General features: G+C 46.0%; 1 protein-coding gene across 4 annotated transcripts in view; it reads left to right on the top strand.

Annotated features, from left to right (window-relative positions):
- Mo25 (calcium binding protein Mo25) overlaps positions 1–23,119 on the top strand; it is a 166,656-nt gene that overhangs the window by 122,417 nt on the left and 21,120 nt on the right. For all 4 annotated transcript variants that reach the window (XM_050190214.3, XM_055077606.2, XM_055077605.2 and 1 more), the window contains one exon: positions 8,708–8,851. In XM_050190214.3, coding sequence (XP_050046171.1) covers positions 8,708–8,851 — 144 coding nt within the window. The remainder of the gene's footprint in view (positions 1–8,707; positions 8,852–23,119) is intronic.

Below are 23,119 nucleotides of genomic sequence, written 5' to 3'. Positions count from 1 at the left end.
CGCAGCAGCTGGAATCCATGCACACCGCGGTTGTGAAGCTGAAGCTGCCGCAAAAGCAAGTGCAGATTTCGGACTATTTCGGCGCGCCTAATCCTTGACACGGTCATTGGCGCTTGAAATAAAGTTTGTTTTTCACGGCCTACTGTATACATCATCTATTCTTTAGAGCAAGTAGCGAATTCGAGTTCAGAGCTGCAAAGGTAAAGAGCGCAAACGCGCTTTAAAATTTTTTTTTTTTTTTTGATAACTGCAGTCCAGATATAGCGATCATCGGTTATAACGATCATATTTTTCGTCTTTATCGATATCGTTATAAGTGGACTGCACTGTATCTTGTATCTTGAGATATGCGGTACATTCTTCCATGTATCGGAAATACAGATACTGATACACGTCTCTCCAGATGTATCATGAGACAGATACAAAATACCCAAAGAGTATCCAAGACACATATATCTTCAATACTGCCGAGCACTGTATGTAGGGAACAATAGTGTGGCTCTTACACACATCTATGCGTTATTGTCGTAATGCACAATGATATATGTAACATAGTAATGGGTCTAATGAAGTAATTTCAGCTTCCCTTTCCAACTTCGTTAAAATGAGGCTTTAGTGTAGCAGAAATTTAGCACTCTTTCACTCTGCATCCTCTTTTCTTTACTGTGTGCTGTGAACACTATCAAGGTGCACTGTTACCAACTTTGGGGCACTGCACAGGCCTGATTTTTCAGCCCAGTCGTATGTCACCAAGCCCAGCCTGGGCCCGTGTTGCTAAGCCCTTGCCCAGCCCAGGCTCGTGTGTTCATTACTAAGCTTAGCCAGGGCCTGCGTGTGCCTGACCAGGTCTGGCCTGTAAGTAAAAATATATATATATATATATGTATATACCGTATTTATTCGAATCTCACGTGCACTTTTCTTCCAATAGAATGGGTTCAAAAATGTTATGCGCGTTAGAATAGAGTATGGCCACAAATCTGCATTACAATACCACCATCGGCATTTCAAAATGACCGCCTCGTACGTGCTTCGAATCTAGCTGCCGTAGCTTCCGCCATGTGCTGCAGTACATGTGCTTAAGCAGTGCTTCTTTTGGATTAGGTTAGTGCACTGTCTGTCTTCTCGTTTTCTGCGTTTGCTCTATCAGCATGAAAGTGCTGACTGTAAAGGCATGCCGAATTCATCACGATGCCGTAAATAAAAGGAAAGTGATCACATGTGCGGAGACAGACAGAAATCAGGCCGCATCACGGGCGTTTTTAATTCCCAAAACTAGCGTGCGGGACTGGTGCAAACAGGGGAGGCATTCTACACTAGCGGCTGCTATGTACGGCATAGCCGTTCGGCCGTTATCTTGAAAGCGATCTGCAATGGAGACAAGAGTCTACGCATCTAGGCACACGGCGCCGTGTTCTCGTCGCTTCATCATCGTCATCATCAGACTATTTATGTCCACTGCAGGACGAAGGCCTCTCCCTGCGATCTCCAATTACCACTGTCCTGCACCAAGCGATTCCGAATAGCACCCGCAAATTTCCTAATTTCGTCACTCCATCTAGTCTTCTGCTGTCCTCTACTGCGCTTCCGTTCTCTTGGTACCCATTCTGTTACCTTAATGGTTTAACAGTTATCTAGTGTGCGCATTACATGACCTGCCCAGCGCCATTTTTTTCTCTTAATGTCTTAGAATATCGTCTATGCCTGTTTGCTCTCTGATCCAAACTGCTTTCTTTCTGTCTCTTAAAGTTATGCCTAGCATTCTTCGTTCCATCGCTCTTTGCGCGGTCCTTAACTTGTTCTCAAGCTTCTTTGTCAGCCACCAAGTCTCTGCACCGTATGTCAGCACCGGTAAAATCCACTGATTGTATACTTTCCTTTTCAATGATAACGGTAAGCTCCCATTCAGGAGCTCACGATGTCTGCCATACGCGATCCAACCCATTTTTATTCTTCTGTGAATTCCCTTCTCATGTTCCACTTTCCTGTGATTAGTTGACCTAGGTAAACGTACTCCTCCACAGACTCTAGAGGCTGACTTGCAATCTTGAACTCCTGTTCCCTTGCCAAGTAATTTATCATTATCTTTGTCTTCTGCATATTAATCATCAGTCCCACTCTCCCTATTAAGGTCCTGAATCATTTGTTGCAACTCATCTGCATTGTTGCTGAATAGAACAATGTCATTGGCAAACCGAAGGTTGTTGAGGTATTTGCCGTCGATCTTTACTCCTAAGCCTTCCCAGTTTAATAGCTTGAATACTTCTTCTAAGCACGCAGTGAATAGCATTGGATAGATTGTGTCTCCTTGTCTGACCCCTTTCTTTATAGGTATCTCTCTACTTTTTTTGTGTAGAATTAAGGTGGCTGTGGAATCTCTGTAGATATTTTCTAGGGTATTCACATAAGCGGTCTGTACTCCTTGATTACGCAATGCCTCTATGACTGCTGGTATCGCTATTGAATCAGATGCTTTTTCGTAATCTATGAAAGTCATATAGAGAGGTTTATTATACTCTGCGGATTTCTCGATAACCTGGTTAATGACATGGATGTGATCCATTGTAGAGTAACCTTTCCTGAAGCCAGCCTGCTCCCTTGGTTGACCAAATTCTAGTGCTGTCCTTATTCTATTATAGATTATTTTGGTAAATATTTTATATAATACTGGGAGTAAGCTAATGGGCCTATAATTTTTTAGTTCTTTAACGTCGCCCTTTTTGTGGATTAGTATAGTGTTTGCATTCTTCAATTTTTTTGGGACCTTTGCAGTCGATAGACACTTCGTATAGAGAGCCGCCAGTTTTCCTAGCATTATGTCTCCTCCATCTTTGATTAAATCGACTGTTATTCCATCCTCTCCTGCCGCTTTTCCCAGTTTCATGCCTTGCAACGCCTTTCTGACCTCATCTCTAGTTATAGGAGGAGTTTCTGTATACTTTTCATTATTGTTTTGAATAGAGCGCTCCTGAGTCGTCTGGGTACTGTAAAGGTCAGTATAGAATTCTTCTGCTGCTTTTACTATATCTTCGAGATTGCTGATGATATTACCCTGCTTATCTTTTAGTGCGTAGATCTTGGTTTGTGTTATGCAAAGTTTCCTTCTCACTGATTTCAGGCTGCGTCCATTTTTTACGGCTTCTTCAGTCTTTCTCACGTTATAGTTTCAAACATCACTTATTTTCGCCTTGTTGATCAGTTTTGACAGTTCCCCGAATTCTATCTTATCTCTTAAGTTGGACACCTTCATTCTTTGTCGTTTCTTTATTAGGTCCTTCGTTATTTGGGAGAGCTTGCCTACTGGTTGCCTTGGTGCCTTGCCTCCCACTTCAATTGCTGCCTCTGAAGCCAGCCTCGTTACGGTTTCATTCATTACCTCTATGTCTTCATCATCATCATCTCTCTGTTCTAAGGCTGCATATTTGTTTGCAAGTACCAGCCTAAATGTGTCTGCTTTTACCCTTACTGCCTCTAAGTTGACCTGTTCTTTCTTGACCAATTTACTGTTTCTCTGTTTAAATTGAGGTGGATCCTGGCCCTCACTAACCTATGATCACTACATTTTACCCTACCTATTACTGAACATCCTGCACTATGCTGGGATCGGCAGAAAGTATGAAATCAATTTCATTTCTTGTTTCACCATTTGGGCTTTTCCAGGTCCATTTTCTGTTGCTACGTTTCCTGAAAAAAGTGTTCATTATTCTCAGCTCATTCCTTTCTGCGAATGCTACCAGCATCTCACCTCTAGCGTTTCTAGAATCGGCACTGTAGTTGCCAATTGCCTGTTCACCTGCCTGCTTTTTTCCCACTTTTGCATTGAAGTCCCCCATTACTACTGTATACCGCGCTTGCACTTTTCTCATCGCTACTTCAACATCTTCATAAAACTGATATACTTCCTCATCGTCGTGACTGGACGTTGGAGCGTAGGTTTGTACTATCTTTAATCTATACCTTTTATTGAGTTTGATTACGACTACTGCTACCCTCTCGTTGATGCTGTAGAATTCGTCAATGTTGCTCGCTATGTCTTTATGGATTAGGAATCCTACCCCGTATTGCTTCTTATCCGGGAGACCTCTACAGCAGAGGACATGGCCGTTATTCAGCAATGTGTAAGCCTCACGAGCTCTTCTAATCTCACTAAGGCCAATAATATCCCAACCAATGTCTGATAGTTCTTCGAAGAGTCCTGCTAAGCTTGCCTCACTTCAGAGGGTTCGGGTGTTAAACGTTGCGAGGGTCAGTTTCCATTGGCGGCCTGTCTGGACCCAGATACTCTTGGCACCCTCTGCTGCGTTGCAAGTCGACCGCCGCCTTGGTCAGGTGCTCCGCAGCTACTGGGGACTGAGGGCCATTTCATTGAGATATTTCATTAGGGAGGTTGTGGCCGAATACTGCACCAGGGAGGCCAATTCCTGTTCTGGTGAGGGAGTGTCCTTGTTCAAGCTTAGCCGGCCTTCCTAGTTTGGTTGTATCTGGATTAGTATAGCTCCACTCGCTCTCGGCATCTTCGCCAGTGTCAGGCGCCACTCCAAGCCTGCAGATGTAGTGCACTGGAGGATGTCATACGCAGATACACCATCGTTTAAAAAAAAGGAAAAGAAATAAGGAAGCAGATTTGGACTTCCGACTACCGCAACCAAGCATAAGACATAGCTCAGTAAGATAATGCCGCAGGCGGCTAGGCTACCTTGTTGCCGACAAGTACGGCCCAGAGGGCCCTGCATGCGGAAGAGATCCGCTAATTTGTCCTCCCTTTGCGGGTTTTTGCTGATCGGTATAGGTTGCACGACATAGTGTTAATTCTCGGTTGCCCTAGCCTCTTGTTTACTGCACCTTGCGCATGCACGCGGACTTGAGCGCGCCTAGGTACACGATACATTTTTGTTAAATTTGAACAGCACTTAACACTTGTGCGTAAAAATGAAAAGGGAAAAGTTTTTCTGCGCTTACCAAGAGGCCCCAAGTGTCGTATGATCCGCTCGTCATGTCTGCTTGTCTCTTGTCCGAACACTCACGTTCCCAGGTGGCTATTCATAACGTTCAGTCGCACGACAGCACTGAGTTTTGCACAAAGCAAACGACCTTGACGGCTCTCAGTGGTGTCTTCATGCTTTCTACAGCTTTCGACAGTGATTAAACTAGAACTATCGAGAAGGGAATGGGGGACAGGGGGAGGTAATTGACCTCATAGTTTTTCTGTGAACGCAGCGAGCCTAAGCACTAGGGAGACGGGAGTTGTATGCCTCATTTAACCTACAGTGGTGCCTTCTTCGATCAGTCAAGGCCGACCAATCTGAGCTCGGTTAAACCGCACACATGGCATTCAACTGGAGAAACCAGGTAGTTTATAACCTGCACGCTAGTGGCCATTTTAAGGGGGTCCCCGTGTGGACAGTCGTGGCGAAGATATGTAATTGCCTGTTATAATGATAAACTAAAAGAAAAGAGACAAAGAATAAGGAAGAGAAAAGGAAGAAAATTGGGGATTTGAACTCGCGACCCCTGGATGTTGGCCGGAAAGATGGCTCAGTCGGTTGGTCCGCCAGACCCAGGTTACCTTGAAGAGGCATAGCTCCTGTCCAGAGCCTCGTACTTACATGGAAAGAGCCTGATGTTGTCCGCGATGGTCGATTTTTGCTGATTCTCAGTGACTGGAAGGCATACTTTCTTGAAAAAATGGCCGGCCGTCGATGAGAGTGAACTCGAGCGGCTCTAGAGACTAGGAAAAGCTTAAGCAGGTGCGAGGCGAGCGCCGCACGCCTAGCGCCTTAGCGTGGGAAACTCGCCCGAGTAACTATCCCAAGGAATGCTGCTCGCGAGAGCGAAATACCTTCGTCTAACTATGATAATCCTAACATGACTATTTTCGAAAAGAGAACGGCCCAGAGGGCTGTACTACGACTGTTATGACTGATAATTTCCTATATTTTATAGCGAGAGGCCGCACAAAGGTCAATTCCCTCACTCCTGCTACCGCACTTCCTCGCTCCAGCGTTTTGATAAAGAGTTTCCGCAGACATTGAGGGAAGCGTATTCATGTTTGCTTGTGTGCGCCTGACACCATGCTTGTTAATTTAGCTAGTAAGCGAATGTTTAAAAGTTTATACGGCTGATAAAACTACTATCCTTACTTTTGGTATGGCTGTCTGTTAATTTGCTATTGTAATCTATGCTTTGCCTTTCGGGCGAAACTGTGTCTTCTTTTTATTTAGTGCAACTTTACTGCATTGGAAGTAAATCTTAGTTTTTTTCCAAATGAGAGAGTTTTATTTCTGTATGAAAGAATGAGGTGCGTGGTACTGTAAATTTTTCTTTCATCATCATCATCATCAGCCTAGTTACGCCCACTGCAGGGCAAAGGCCTCTCCCATACTTCTCCAACTGCCCCGGTCATGTACTAATTGTGGCCATGATGAGGTCAGAGCAAACGAGTGTGCGTTACAATCGCAGGTGTCTTTTTTTTTTTTTCCTTTTTCTCTTTTTTGGTCGCGGAAGACGGGCTCCCATTGCCTGCGCTATTATTCTTTCGCTGGTGCGCATGCATTTATCTTGATCGTACTATTTGGTCCTAGGCATTTAGTAAATATATATATTTACATATAATACGTACACACAAACATGCGAATTCACAAGCACACAGCTTAAAATAAAGCACAAGTCAAAAGAGACCTCTTGTGTTAGTCTCGATAATCTCGATAATTCGATCTCGAAAATTTGTTCGAAGTAAAAAGGAAGACTTTTACTTTGAAGTACTCCTGTACCATAGCACGATACACAAACGGTGCGAGTTGTGAAATATTGTGTCGTGCAAGCATACAGCGAGCAAGGACCACGAAACTGCCCGTGCCGGCCAGCCCTCGCTTCCCGATAACGGCAGAAAACGAAACTTCAGTGAAATGGCTAAGCTGGTGCAGAGGTGAGCGCGCGTGGAGACTATCTAAGGTGAGGGAGTTGTGAGGCTGGGTGAGGGGAGCGCAGTTGCAAAGAGAGGCGGGGCGGAAGCGGATTTGGCTTTCCCACCAGCTTCCTGGATGGCGCTAATTATCTCTGCCACCTAAGCTCCCTTACTGCCACGGCAGAGTTGCCGAGGCTGGACTTTGCCTCCCTCGCTGCTTCCTTCTGTGTGCTCATGTGCTTTTTCTTTCGTCTGCTGAGAGATCGGCGCTGTGTTTACGGTCTTCATCCTGCATTGTTAACGTGTCATGTCTTACAAAGATGACGAAGTTGTTGCCACTGATCACAAACATCTTAGTGTTCACTCGCCTGTTGCGGTGTCACCACATGCAACGATGAGGAGAATGAGGTACTGAAAGTCGCCTTCGTGTCATTGTATTCAAGGTCCATCTCGGTCTGCAGAATCGGATGTGGCGCACTGTCTTCGGCAACCGTTCCATCGGGACGTCTTGGTTTAGGCACGTCATTGTAAAAAATAATGTCGCACTTTTGCTCGAAAGTCAAAGCATCGATTGCAATAGCAAATTATTGCACAGCTATATGAAGCAAAGACAGCAGTTTTATCGGCTGTATAAACTTGTAAATAGAAATAACAAGCAAGGTGTGATGCGCATACAAGCAAACATGAACACAACTCACTCGATGACTGTGGAAACTCGCTTTCAAAATGCTGGCATGAGGAAATATGGCAGCAGCAGCGAGCAAAGTGACATTCGTGCTGTCTATCGCTTCAATTAAAAGTGAGTGCCGAGAACACAAAGCTACGAGCCGCTGACGCACCTAGACGCTGCCCCCCACGCAGATTGCTCTCAAGATACGGCCGTGCAACCGTGCGGTAGAACCCCCCCACCCCCCCGCCCCCTCCGGTGCTGTGCAACATTGTGTCCCTGTCATACGATGGAAGGCGGCGCACTTCCTCCACGCTCCATCTCTTTCGTGCCGGCAAGATTGAGCCACACTTGTCGGCTGTCCTCACAAGCTTTCACTCGCACATACAGCGAGTGCGGCAACGATGTTATCGCCCTTGGACTTTATACGGCACCTCGCGTGCTGAGTTGAGGGATCTCTCCTAAGCTTTTCCTCCATGGCAGGGTCAATGCAATGCTGGCGTGCTGCTGAAAGCATTGTCTTAGCCCCGTATGTTCAAATTAACCATTGCAAATGTTTGTACATTCGATTTACGGGGCGTTTTCGCCCATTGGAAAACACATAAGTTTGACAGGACCACAGCATCAGTTCCAATAAACAGGAAGTTTGAATTAACGAGATTCGACTGTATAATAGTATCGAGAGTTCAACAGTGCAATTACAAATGCAGTAATAGGGAAATGGGTTGAAGAACAGTTTTTTGTATAATTTATTTTTTCCTTACGTGCAAACAATGTTCGTTTTTGTGGGAAAGAAAAAAATTAAGATTTCAGCTGTTTTTCTATTTTCTTTGGTAACGTTACTAAGAGCCAGTTCTTTGCACATATCACTTCAGCTTGGCACAGAATACCTTGGACAATGCATGCAACGAATAATGTTCGTGTGTGCTCGAAGGCACCACTTAGGCCCTTTAATGAGCAGACCCGAGTCCGGCTCGTGGCTTCAAGCCCGAGCACGGCCTGGGCCCGCCAAAAAACGCTTCAGATGGCCTGGTCGGGCCCGGGCTTTTAGGTTGGCTCCAGCCTGTGCAGTGCTCTAACCAACTTACCTACGTTTCATCCCTAACATTTGACACCTATATTCTGTTTGGTTACAGCTTCTAGGTGAGCTCCTGCTGGATAGGCACAACTTCAGCATTATGACACGCTACATCAGCAATCCAGAAAACCTGAAGCTCATGATGAACATGCTCAAGGAAAAGAGCCGCAACATTCAATTTGAAGCATTCCATGTATTCAAGGTGAGTGCACACTATAGTGCTCTTTGATGTGTTTTCTGAGCGCAAATGGGGTTGCTTCCCATGCCCTAAACACCAGAAAGACTGGGAGGGGATATGATGCCACGCCGTCTCAGCACATCCACTCTTTGTACATGTGCCACTTTAAAAGCATGGTGTGTGGCTGCGTATGCACTCAGCCGCGCTTACAGCCATGTGCAGCCACCGCCAAGACGCGTGCCATTAACATGGCCCCTCCATCCCCTTGCGCGCGCTTCATCGCGTTACCGCAAACTTGCTCCCCTCTCCCTCTTTATGCTCGCGTGGGTAGGTGGCACTTGTGAAGCCACCATCTGTCTTGTCTCACCGTCGCACACATTCTCTCGCACCTGAAGCACATGGTGCGTGAGGTGCTATAGAATCTTATCACACTAGGACTTTATATGGAACATAATGCAGCTTCATTTCTGCAGTCGCTCTTGTTGCGCGGCGCATGATTTGAGAGGTGCGTTTGCAAGCAACCACTTGTAAGTCAATCATTTGACTATCTGCATGTGCGGAAGTTTCCGTTTATTGTTTCGGCATTCCTTTGGAGTGGCAGTGAAATTTCGTTGTATTGAAATTGCTTACAAACACACTTAGTCACATAGTCGAACCAACTTATAACAATATTCGAGTGCCACGAAAATTCCATTGTTATAACCGATAATTTTTATAACCGGGTTGCAAGAAAAAGTCAAAATAGGGTAATGGCAGAGCTGATGTGAGAAAACTAATGGTGGGGAGACCAGTACCCCTCCCCAGCACCTTCCTCCATCCGACTGCTGATTGTGTTCACTCGTTTAACTGCTTCCTGGGCGCTAGAATCATGTCTAACAAGCCACAGCTGTCGGTGAAAGAATGGCACTGCTATAACAACTGCAAAGAGGGGTCACTGGTGGCAAGCGATATGCGAGCACCGCCGAGGCATCGCATTGGTGATCCCAAAAGGGGCCTTATAAAAATTGCAAGAAGGCTGCCGCGGCAGTCTGTCAGCTTGAGAAACCCGGAAGAAACGATAAGGCAAGATCGCCACAAGCATCTCAACATGTGCTTCTCACTGGCTTGCACAAGAAAACTCTTTGTCCATCAGCCTTCCATGCTTTAAGTAAAGCTTACCGACATCCTTCTCCAAGGCATCCAGGTGCTCCACATAGTGCTGCGGAAAGTTCCTCGCGAGAACAAAGCCCCGAAGGGACTGAACCATCTGCCGGGCCTCCTGTGAGGACAACGTTGAGGCACCCTGCCCTACAGCGTCATCGCTGGCGGTGGTGCCGCCGATATCTGATGCGAACATGTTCGCGACGATCGCCTCATCGGTTAAAAGCACTTAGTTTCCAAATCTATAAGCATGCACTTTCTTTTCCCCAGCAACGTCGTGCATTGCCGATGATCAGAACCAACTGTTGGTCAAACGAGGCTGAGAAACAGCGTGGCCATGAACAATTTCGACGCAACCAACAAAGACGAACGCAAGTGATTACGCTGTTTGTAGAACTGCGCCATGACTACGCTGAGCAATCTTCAAGCAGCACAGTTGGCGCGGTCCATTCGTGTTCAGAGGGGTGGAAGAGCGATGAGAGAGAGGCGTGCCGAGAGGGCTGGAAAATGAGCGCACGGCGGCTGTTGGAGCAGTGGCCCATCGTGCTGCGGCTCAAACTTCTCGTTTTCTTTTTCTTTTTTCAAGGATTTCGCATTTCACTACCTTCATTCCTTTCGACTCGGACACCCAGCAGCCAGACTTCTTCGTTATAACCAATAATGCATTATCGGGGCATTGTAGTAAGCAGGTTATTTCCCCATGGAAAACATACAGAAGTTGATGGTGCAGCAGCTTCCCATTGTTAGCCAATATATTGTGAAAACCGGTATTGTTATAAGTTGGTTCGACTGTATTGAGGTTTTAAATACATGGTATTCTATGGACAAGATGTTATAAAAAGTTCAATACCTCATTATATAAAAAATCTTGTTATATTGAAGTTCGTTATATCGAGGTTTTAACTGCATGTACTATTCGCAATGGGCTGAAAGAGAGGATGAAAGGGAAGGCGAGTCATCGTCATTGAACTCTTGCTTCGCGTGCATCACAAACTTGAAACTGTACAAATCTAAAATGCATAATATGGACACCATACAAACTGATTAACTTCTAAGGAACTTAAGAGGAAGCTTTAGCTCGGGCCCAACTCCGACGCGGCCTATTCAAATACATGTAAAACGCAAAAACGTTTTTCTGAGATAACCCCCGGACCAATTTTGATGAAATTTGTTGCATTTGAAAGAGAAAGTTAAATTCTAGTGACTGTTGGACGCGGAATTTCGATTTAGGGCTCGAATTTTCTTCAAACGATCTTAAAGTATTTGACCGTTTGAAAAAAATAGAAGCACGAAGTTTACAAATTCATAGCTCTGCATCAAGAACTGATATCGTTTTTCTGTAAACGGCATCCATTAGATCATTCAAAGCGGACAAATTCAGTATGTCATTTTACATCTTACGTGAATTTGTTACGTTGGTTACAACGGTTTTGCAAAAGTTGCATTTCCCTATAATTAAAAGTTTTTATATTCATGTGTAACATATCAATTTTGTCCGCTTTAGATGTACTATTAGATGCAATTCACAGAATTGTATTATCATTTTTAGTGGTTGAGTTACAGAGTTGTAAACTTGATAGTTTCGTTTTCTGAAAATTTGCGATTTTTGCCAATTTTTAATAAAAAATTGACGACCTAAATCGAAAATTCAAAACCAACAGTCACTAGATTTTAAGTTTTTCTTTTAAATGCAACAAACCCCGTCAAATTTGGTGTTGTGGTCGCCAAGAAAAACGAATTCTCCTTTTACATGTATTTATATAGGAGCACTCAAGCTAAAGCTTCCTCTTAAGGGGGCACATGGGGATCAAAGCTAACTTTTTTATTTACCAGCCGATTTTGATGAAATTTTGCACAGGTGTTAATAATATCACATAAACAAAACTGTGAAAATATGGCTGCAATATCTGAAGTACTTTTTTGTTAACAAAATTTTTCTGCTTTCATTTTTGCAAAATGCCTGCACACCTGCATATTGATGGTAGGAGTTCAAGCAAACATTGATAGCACTCCTATATGTGTCCTCCACACAGTGACATTCCTGTAATTTTTTTAGCCTACCAGATTTTTTTAATATTCTCATTCTTTGGTAGCTACTTCAGTTGCATGAAAATCTCGACTGTGAAAACAAAAGATAACAAATTATTGAAGCAACTATTTTGAAAACAAAACATGTCACTGTGTGCAGTGGTGCACAATGAGTGCAACAAAACAAACGGTGTAAAAATATTCATAACAGTGGCTGAGATATTGGCTTTGCAAGTTGACCTTGGTGGTAGAAAAAAGTTTTCAGAAAAAGGTGTTCGAAGTTTTGAGCCATGTTTATTCGAGTAGAAACCACCGGCCTTGTCGGTGCAGGTGTCAGGTTGATCTCTTGGCTTCTTGGATCTTTTATGCTTGCTTTCATGTGCTTTTTGTGCCCTCTTCTTGCTCAAGGCATCTTTCTCAGCCGCTCGACTCGCTTGAGTCCGTCACCACCGAGCATGCTCCTCCCGCCGTAAACCCTATCTTCCGTTCGGTTGCCGGCACAGAACCAAGTGACGCGCGGACAGTGGCGGCGGTCATATTCAACACCTCCGACAAGATGAATTGTGACTCAAGATGCGACTGTATGGTGCAACCGTTGCTGATGCACGGTTCGTTTTCACGGCCGGCAGACGCACGCGCTTGGACCGCACGTTCGTCGTTCATCTCGGCGACGGCGGTGGCACAATCGGGGTACGTCGCGGAGTATTTATGAGACGTCGCAGGCCCGGAAGCATCGGAAAAGGCCGTTATTAGTTCGGTATCATCACCATTGGAGCTCAAGGCTGCAACAGCCTGCGAACTGCCCGGCAATGCGTCGACAGTCTCTCTTGCAAGCTAGCGCGCGGACACATCTCTGCTAGGACTACTTATCGTTCGGATGTTCGGCGGCTGCCGAAGCGGTGCTTGGTCGCGTATTTCGTCGTCCACGTCCGCCCAGTCATGCTCGAAACCACAAAATGAAATAGAAAACTCAAATCGGAATAAAGCGATGAAGCGGCGGTGTACCTCGAGTATCCAACACGTAAACAAAGGCGCAGCAGCCAGCGCGCGAAGAAACGGGAGAAGCAGACGCCGCAGCAGCTCGCTTCCAGACCCGGCCAATGGGGCGGCTCATAGAACGCACGTGACGGAGCAAGCCAATCGGCGGCCGTAACAAGCAGCTCCGCGACCTTCAGACTTTTTATGTTTTTATGCTTGCTCTTCTCTCTATCAGGAAATGAAAGAGGGGCGTCAAAAGGCGAAGAGGCGCGCTTTTCAACGGTACCAGCATGGCCGCGCCGCGTGCTGCCGTTCCGGAGCTAGGGGCGCTCGAAAACCGCGACTTTTCCACCGATTCTCACGAAATTTTCGCTGTATTGCCTGATGTATATATTTATTTATGGTACTTGGCAGTCGTTTTCAACGGAAATACTTGGAAAACTTATAGAAAAGGGGTCAAAGATTCGGAATCTGCAACTTTCTAAAAAGTGATTTTTGGGTCGTTTTTCCAAAGTTGATCCCCGCGTCCCCCTTTAAGGGGGGACGTGGCAATGAAAACTTTTTTTTTATTTGTGGGAATAAATTGGTGAAATTTGGCATGCAGGTGTGATTTGTTATGCTGATACCATAATTGAAATTAGTTTTGTGCTATCTATTATAGTTTTCGAGTTACAATTACAGCCTCTAATGGTCATCCCAAAAATAAATAATTAATTTCATGCAAGTTCGCTAAGATTTTTGCATCCGCATATTCACAAAGGCCCATTCTGTGCAATAAAGCTATTGGTTTATTTTTTAAATGCCAAAATGAACATAATATTTTTTTAGCTTTCCCATGTATATTGTCTTACTAACGACCTTTTCGAAAAACCCATTATAAATTTTTTTGCGAGCTGCAGTTAAAAATAGACAGCTTTATTGCACTTGTGGTGACGAGCGGCCACGTAGACCGGTAAAGTCTCTGGCTCTCGCGGGAGAGGGAAAACCGACACTCGATCTCTTAGCGTAGCATTTTTTTATCCCTTTTGGAGCATGCCAGCCACTCGTGTCTACGTAACCCTCATGCGACACCGATGCTGCTGCCGCTAGACGTCTGTGAAGGGATGCTGGAATGTATGGTTTAGGTGTGTCGGTAGAAGTGTCGCAGACAATGGACGTACCATCTGGAGTCGCAAGGACGTCCTCCAATTTCGGGGACGCTGACTCCGGAGTGTACGAAGTTGTTGACGCCATTTCCTGGCGAGGTTCAGACGTCAGTGTGGAAACGGCATTGACGCCACTCACAATGAGGGCTGAAACGTTGTCGGTGCCCTTGATGTGGCAGAACGTTGTTGCAAACTCGGGAATGTAGGAAAGGTGTCAAAACTTGCACGGCGAGTAACAGGGCGCCGAACGGTTTGTTGCGTGCGAAAGGGGCTTGTGGTCAGTCAAGACAGTAAATGCATGACCTTCTAGGAAATGGTGAAAATGTCTGATAGCCAGGTAAACGGCGAGTCATTCACGGCTGAGCACGGTGTAGTGGGACTGTGCAGGCTTCAGTTTCTTGGAGAAAAAGGCAAGTGGATGCCACACATTGTCGATGAATGACTGCAGAATGGCACCAACGGCAGTGCTTGAAGCGTCTGTCATGATGGCAGTGGACGCGTCTGGCTTTGGGTGTCTAAGCAGTGTTGCGTCGGCAAGGGCAGACTTGACTCTTGTGAAAGCGTCAATGGCCTCTTCAGTCCACTGAAGCACTTGTTAATGTTATTTACCTGCAGAGTGTCTAGCGGAGCCATAAGTCGTGCTCAATCAGGAATGAATCGGCGGTAGAAATTGACGAATCCGAAAAATTGGCAAAGCTTGGTGAGTGTGGTCGGTCGGGGAAGGTTTTCGATGACGCGAATCTTGGACGGCAGTGGTCGAATGCTGTTAGTGTCGACTATATAATCGAGGAATTCGAGTTCGGGTTGACCGAATTCACTTTTGGCGGCGTTCATGACAATTCCTTTACCGACAAGGCATGAAAACAACCGCAAGTGGTGAAGATGTTCTTGTGCGGAAAAGCTTGCGATGAGAAAGTCTTCAATGTATGCAAAAACGAAAGGCAAACCTCGGGTGGCGGAATTGATGAAGCGCTGAAAGGATTGGCCCGCGTTCCGTAAGCCAAAAGGCATTCGGAGAAATTCAAAAAGACAGACCGAAGGGTGTGGTGATGGCAGTCTTGGGAATGTTTTCAGCGACCGGTAGTTGCGATGATAGGCGCAAATGAGATCAATCTTAGAAAAGATCATCGCACCGTGCAACGCTTCTGTGAAGTCCTGACTGTTCAGTATATGGTAGTGATCAGGAACTGTAATGTTGTTTAGTGCGCGGTAATCGCCACATGGGCGCCAGTCTCCTGTTTTCTTAGGCACCATGTGAAGTGGTGATGCCCAATTACTGGAGGAAGGGCGGATGATGCCAAGTTGCAGCATGTTTTCGAACTCCGTGCGAGCAATCTTGGGTTTCTCCGGGGACAAATGCCGGGGTCGGAAATGCACTGGCGGGCCGGAGGTGACGGTGTGATGGTACACGTCATGTTGCACCGGTTGCATCCAGTACAGCAGGCGCGTCAAAGTGGGAAACTCTCGTAGGAGCGTGGCGAAAGGTTCGTCCAAGATGGCAAAAATTCGCACGATCGGTGACGTGCCTGATGATGGGACGCCGGGAACAGAAAGCTGGGTGTAGTATAGTGTCTAGTACTGTATCAGTGTATAGTACTGTATAGTGCATAGTACTGTATCACTTCCGAGTCTACACAGTCAGCAATCGTTTCAGATTCCGTGGGGGAATCGATAGCATCCCAGGACTTGTTGGGACGTCGAGAGGAGCTTCCTGGCTGGGCAACCACATTCAGTTTTCCAACCAGGGGGAGGGAAATAGTAGTGGGACAACTGGGTCTTCAAAGTCGACCAATACGCGTCGCAACCCCCAAAGTTCTTCTGAGGTACGCACGCGTCCTCATCGTGACAGAAAACGGCCTCCATGGCTCGATGATTATGTTTCTTGAATGTAGAGCGTATTGCCGTCTTCGAAATGCCACGGCTAGGGGCCTCGCTGTGACATTTAGGAGACAGTTACATTTTTCATCCACACAGGTATAAAATGTGTTCCTTGTTGCGGTGCAGTGAGTCTTGTGCCGTGTTCCTTGTCAGATTTTGTTTTGACTGACTGCCTGTGTTTTGGTGCCCAAGACTGGTGCGCGTGTATGTGAACTTGGGCGGGGACGGACTGAATTTGTTGTGGACTTAAGTGCGTGCCTTGTGTGCATCTGGTGCGCGTGTGTGTGAACGTGGGGAGGAACGAACTGAATTTGTCCTTGGACTTAAGTGCGCGTCTTGTGTGCGCGTTTCACTGTATGCTTACTTTGTTTCCAGGGGGGGGATGATGTAGTATAGTGTTGCCCCCTGCCAGATCTCTGTGTTATCATACATTTATGTTTCGTAGTAGTTTAGCTAGATGGCGCACCCCCCTTCTGTCGTGTGACGAGCTGGGACCAATCAGGAGGTGTCATTTGGCGTGTGAAGTCCTTTTTAGTAATAAACAGCCGCGAGCCGGCTCAGTCCTTGTCCGGTTTTCATCAGGAGCAGTTAGCTCCGTGTCATCCTTCTCTGCGTCGGCGCTCGCCGCGCGTTCACTGGTCGGGGGCCCCCGCTTGCCTGCTGCTGCCGACACAACACTGGGTCACGGAGTCGATGAAACTCGACAAGAAGTCTGTTCCAATGACTTCGCTAGGGGTCGGAAAGACAGGGCGCCACCTAGCACTTGCAACGTGCCCATGGACTGACTAGGAGCTCTAACGACTGACGTCGAGTCGCTTCGCGAGATGATCCGATCCATAGTCCGTGACGAGCTGCGACAGCTGCATCAGGTGCAGCAGCCTTCAGCCAACTTAAGGGGGGGACACCCCCACTTAAATTTTCTTTTTTTATTTGTGGCCACAATTTGATAAAACTTCCATCACTTATGTATTTTGACATGCTGATTTGAAATATGCAATTGGTTTTCCCATGCAACAAGTACTTTTCAAAATATAAGCAATTCATGTTTTTTTGTATGGACTAATTTGGAGGCAAGTTCTCTCTACAATGCTGGCTGTTAAGGAAGGAGACTGGCACATCAAAATGATGTTGAATGATCTGAGTTTGTAGTGCTACAAGAATGAATGTTCTAAACTGATTTATGCCGAAGTTACAGCATGTCAAACTTTTGTAAGCAGAAGGCATTAGTGAAACCTTGGAGAAATTATCTTTTTAAATATTTCTGCAATGATATTTGTTCACATTTTAGGCCTACTGCACTCCCAATTTGTCCACCTCTCTGATGAAAAAAGAATTATTGCAATAAGATGAGTAGAACCAGAGATATCATCACTCCAAAACTACACTACCATCAAAAATGTCGTTTTGAGAAAACGAGAAGAAACATTTCAGGACATGTTCGTGGTGATTACGGCAAATGCTTGAATACTAAATTGATCAAGGATGATACAGGGGTCCAACCAGGCAAGAATGAATGTTTTTCTCAAATTTGGACCAAAATTAGAGCATGTCAAAATTTTCTAAGTTAAAAATAATGCAGCTGCCACGAAAAATTATTACTTTTAGAAATTTTCTGTAATAATATTTATTCATATTTTATGCCTACTTCACTGATCAATTCACTACCTTTGTGGCTAAAAAATAATTTCTGCTGTAGGATAAGCACAACTGAATATATTGTTGCTCCAAGACTATGACACCATCAGAAATGCTGCTTTGAGAAAACAGGCCAAAATATTTCCGTTTATTTACAGAGATGAGAAACGGAGCGCTGATAGTTGCCGCAATCGATTAGCTTTTTTCAAGTTCATCTGACAGCGAAGACGACATGCTGATCGACCTCGTCCAAAAACAATTTGGTGAAGAGCAGCCGAAAGTGGACAGGTTCGTTGAATGGGTCGTCAGGAACGGGTCATCAGGATTAATTTAAAATCCATTGGTGTTAGCTTGCAACCAGGTATGTCGGAGCACCCAGTATGACAAAGTTCGAGCGCTTGGCACAGATGCTCAGCACCTGCAAGTGCGCGCGCGCGTGTTCGCGCACGTTTTGTGCGCCAGGGGCAAAGTAACGCTGCATGCAAGCACCCTGCACGGGGTGCAGGGGTGCAGTTTTGTCCTCGATGTTGACCCTCCGCACTGCGCCACCACGGCGGAGCGAAGCGCACCATTCTGGTTTCGGGGCAACCCCGGGGCAAGGTGATTGAGGACGCTATTAGTTTCCTTCCTCCATGCGACCGCGCCACGACAAAGATGCCTGGAGGACCGAAAAAGTTCCACACTGTGTATCAGTTTGGCCGAAAGCAAGCAAAAAATAAGAAACATGCTAAGGGCACGACATCGCGGGACACTGCAACGGATGAGCAAGCGACTTTCGTCGCTAAGGCACCCGACAACAGCGATGGAGGTGATAGCGGTCCAACATCGCGCGGCCCTGGAACCGATGAGCAAGTGACTCACGGTGCTGGTGCATCCCACAACGGCGATGTATCGCGCGACTCTACAACGGGTCAGCAAGCGATTCGCAGCGATGCTGGTGATAGCGATCTGCAGACCGACGGCATCCTTCGCGCTGACTCCGGCCGTGTTATAGTTGCGGCTCGCGGCGATGCAGGTGATAGCGTACAGCAGAACGACGGCATCCTGCACGCAGACTCCGGCAGTGTGAGAGTTGACGCTAGAATTCGAATGAGTCTCTGCACTCTGTAATCTGGAGCTTGCTAGCAAAAGAGCAGCACTGGTCTCTTGTTGCAGTACAGGCAGCTGTTGCAGAAGCTGTGCTGCGTTTTAATGCCGGCAACGAGTATGCAGCTGCAGCAGTGCTAGCAGAGCTGGACATGAATATAACACCCACTGGGTCCAGCAGGGCAAAAGAAAAGGACTTGCGGCAGAGTACAAGTTCTACCCAAAAAAGGGCAGCATCACTTGGCCTTGCTAAGGCAGTAAAAAACAAAAAAAAAAAAAGCACCATGACAGCATGCATCCTGACTACTCCCCTGGTTCATTTTGAGATATATCGGTGGGGGGGGATCTGTGAATAAACGGAAATATTTTGGCCCGTTTTCTCAAAGCAGCATTTTTGATGGTGTCATAGTCTTGGAGCAACAATATATTCACTTGTGCTTATCGTACAGCAGTAATTATTTTTTTGCCAGAAAGGTAGTGAATTGATGAGTGAAGTAGGCGTAAAATATGAATAAATATTATTACAGAAAATTTCTAAAAATAATAATTTTTCGTGGCAGCTGCATTATCTTTTACTTAGAAAATTTTGACATGCTCTAATTTTGGTCCAAATTTGAGAAAAACATTCATTCTTGCCTGGTTGGACCCCTGTATCATCCTTGATCAATTTAGTATTCAAGCATTTGCCGTAATCACCACGAACATGTCCTGAAATGTTTCTTCTCGTTTTCTCAAAACGACATTTTTGATGGTAGTGTAGTTTTGGAGTGACGATATCTCTGGTTCTACCCATCTTATTGCAATAATTCTTTTTTCGTCAGAGAGGTGGACAAATTGGGAGTGCAGTAGGCCTAAAATGTGAACAAATATCATTGCAGAAATTTTTAAAAAGAATCGCCGTCACCACAACCATTCTATTTGAGAGATACAAGTCGGATGTCACAAGGATGATCTCCAACCCCTCCCCTAGAAAACTAACGTCAGCGACATTCCGAGGCGAGGCCAGTGACACTCGACATGGGCAAGACTAAAGCCCCTCCATACACGATTCCGCCAACCAAGTTAAGTACCGCCAACCTATCTTCCTCCTCCACGCGCCTCTCGTACTCACCCCCTTAGCTTCCGGCGTCAAGCGGAACTTACGTACTGCAGCTTCCTGTTCCGAGTGGAAGTGACGCTATGCTTTTCTTTTTTTTTTTTTTTTTTTTTTTTTTTTTTTTTTTTTTTTTTTTTGTGGTTTCTTTAGCGTTGTTTATTTTCGCGTTGATGGAGAGGCTTTAATTGCACCAGCTGCGGTTTAAACTGTGAATGCGATTCCATCCAAGAACCACCGCCTATTGTAATCAGCGATCTGATCATGTTCGCATCAACCTGCGACGGTTTGTGCCACGAGAGACAACGTATAGTGGAATGTAGTGCTTGTGCGCTTGGAGACCACTGCCATTATTCGTGCATTTGGAAAGCAGCGACCGCGAACTACTGAGTACAACAGCTTGTCCCCTTTGCATTCTTCTCATGGTAAATGCCACAGCTCTGCTAAGCACGCGCGGGCGTCTCACCATCGTCTAACAGCAGTCAAAGCGGAAATTCCCGCAGCGCAACTCCAGGAAGCGGAAATGCCGGAACCGGATTTGGTGTGAGGAGAAAAGGCGGCGCACAACAAAGGTTGTCGCTACTTAAGAAAGCGGCAGTGGCGCGTTGATGGAGGGGTTTTAGGCAAGACCTCCAAGCGACGCGACCTCAGACCGACGGGGACTTGACACCGGTGTCTCAGGCTAAAGACAACCTTTTAATGGACATACCTGTGCTGAACGACGGTCGAAATGATACTGCTTTAATAGATACTGGCGCTGACTACTCGATTATCAGCAGAAAACTGGCAAGCAGTTTAAAGAAATTTGTTATCCCTTGGACAGGGGTGTATGTACGGACAGCTGGCGGACATGACCTCAAACCACTTGGTGTGTGCACTTCTCGTTTACAAATTCAAAATTCTACGCTTCTGATCAGTTTCCTTGTTCTCCGAGAATGCTCCTGTGAATCGATATTTGGAATAGACTTTCTTCGAGAGTTTGGTGCCACCATCGACCTTCGCCTACGCTGTATATCGTTCTCTACAAAGAAAGCGACGGCACGAGACGACAGCGCCACGATACCAACTCGTGCTAATGTAATGATTCCGCTAACATCCGAGGCCACATGCGAAGGCGATGTACTCGCAGAGTGCAACGTCTCCTTTCCTAGTTACCCTCGGAATTAGCATGGCTCGGGGAATCATTGACTTGGGGATGGCCAAGCTGACGTCTTGATCACCAACTTCACAAATGACACTGACAACTGTTCCGTGGCACTGCCGTCACTTACGCTGAAGCCTTGGAGGACATCATTGAGTGTTTCGCTTGTGAAGAAAGCGTTACAAATATCGTCAACAACAGGCCGTCAGAGGACAATAAGTAGGCACTACGAGAAATGTTGTGTGAATTCAAGGACTGCTTCGCCTGATCGTCTAAAGTCAGCAGGGTGTCTACCAACCGGGAAAACCGGGAATTCTCAGGGATTTTGAATACTCTAGAAAAACTTGGGGAATTTGTGCCTCCGTCAGGGAAAATTGGCTGTAATTTTGTTGAAAGGGTCAAAAGTTGCGGTAATGCTGGCTTGAGTAACAGACAGGAATCATAATGAATTGTCATTGATGCCTTGTCGTCGGCTGGAGGAGTTGCCAGTGTACAGTCAATGACCGACTTTCCGGATTACCGATAATTTGGACGGCTTCATGGCACCACCACGTACCTCATAGAGTAAATGTATCAGAACGTCGGAAATTTCGGACGCAAGAACTCTTCGCCGTCCGATTTTCCCAAATTTTGCCATGACCGCAGGTCCGAAACGGCATTAATCGAAGCCACCACCACTGCCATTTTGATAACCTCGCCGCCTTGAACTGGTGCTCTCGCACGTAGATCCGCTGGCAGCCATAGCCACCACTGCGGCAACGCTAGGCCTAGCTGCTTCGACGTTCACTATGAAGCCTCTTGTCGTTGCGTGCCGTGTTTTTTATCTGCTGTCAGAAATGGCACGAACTCCGCCTTTGTGGTCCTCGCAATTGGCTTAAAAGCTTGGAAAGCACGGTGCACTGCATAATGCCGGTTCCCAAAAGTCAGCTTCGCCTCTGTACAGATATGTTGCTTGGTGAAGTGTACACAAAAGTATTGCAGTGAAACATAAGCATGGGAAGGGGCTATTGCTACGGGACACAGTATGTATTCCTTAATTATACGCGCATGCACCCGGTATTTCCTATCACAGTACGAGCACCGATATGCCTAATACGTGTACTGACAGGCCTTCAGAGCGTTTTCGAATGTGCCTGTGGCGGTTTGAGCCCTTAAGGGCAGTAAATGACATGCATTATTTTTTCCAACTGGCCGATTTTTTGGACGTTTTTGTGGCGCCTAGGGAGTTCGAAAAATGGACGGGGTCTGTGCAACTGACCAAGAAGATGCTTCAAATGGTCCATGGGGCGAACGAGGGGCGGAAGGAGGACAAGAACAGAAAGAACATACGCATTGAAGAATGAGCGGGAAAGGAAGTGTGCTGCTGCCATTTTGAACGTGCTTGAGCTCAAAAAACAATGTTGGCTGATGCCGAGGTGCAGATGTCCCTCATCCAAACCAAAATAAACTCTTTAAAGCAGTGAAACACAACACTGAGGCATCGTGTGCGGGCTGAGAGTATGTCAGGACAGTTGCGGTTGACTTACGAGCTGTTGAGAGAGAATATCAATTGTGACCAAGTTTGGGCCTCATACCACTGAGCTGGCTATCAGTTGATAGAAATAGTTCACATTCAAAAATATTTGCTTCTGTATGCATCTCCTTTTTATTCGTATTTGAGAATGTTCGACTCCATTTGCAATTTTCTCGTAGACATTTTATTTGCTGTGCATTTTACTAACCCCTCCCTGTATTCTCTTTTTGAATAACATAAACTCTACTCCTTAGAATTCAAATTGGATTGAGTCTTCTTTTTTTTCTTCAAATTTTTTTCATATGCTTACTAGAGAGTAAGGGGCATGGGCAGGGCATGTAATGAGGAGGGAAGATAACCGATGACCATTAAGGGTTACGGACTGGATTCCAAGGGAAGGGAAGCAGCGTAGCAGGGGGTGGCAGAAAGTTAGGTGGGCGGATGAGATTAAGAAGTTTGCAGGCACGACATGGCCACAATTTGTACATGAGCGGGGTAGTTGAAGTATGGGAGAGGCCTTTGCCCTGCAGTGGGCTTAACCAGGCTGATGATGATGACTAGAGAGTGACGGCATCGGGCGATATGGTTTCAGCCCATCTTGACATAAAACATTGTTCTGCATCACTCAGGGAATTTTGCAAAGGCACTCAGGGAA

Source organism: Dermacentor andersoni, chromosome 2, assembly GCF_023375885.2.
Source record: "Dermacentor andersoni chromosome 2, qqDerAnde1_hic_scaffold, whole genome shotgun sequence".
NCBI classification, from domain to species: Eukaryota; Metazoa; Arthropoda; class Arachnida; order Ixodida; family Ixodidae; genus Dermacentor; species Dermacentor andersoni.
The sequence above is the reverse complement of the archived record's forward strand: the minus strand, read 5'-3'. Positions and strand labels throughout refer to the sequence as shown.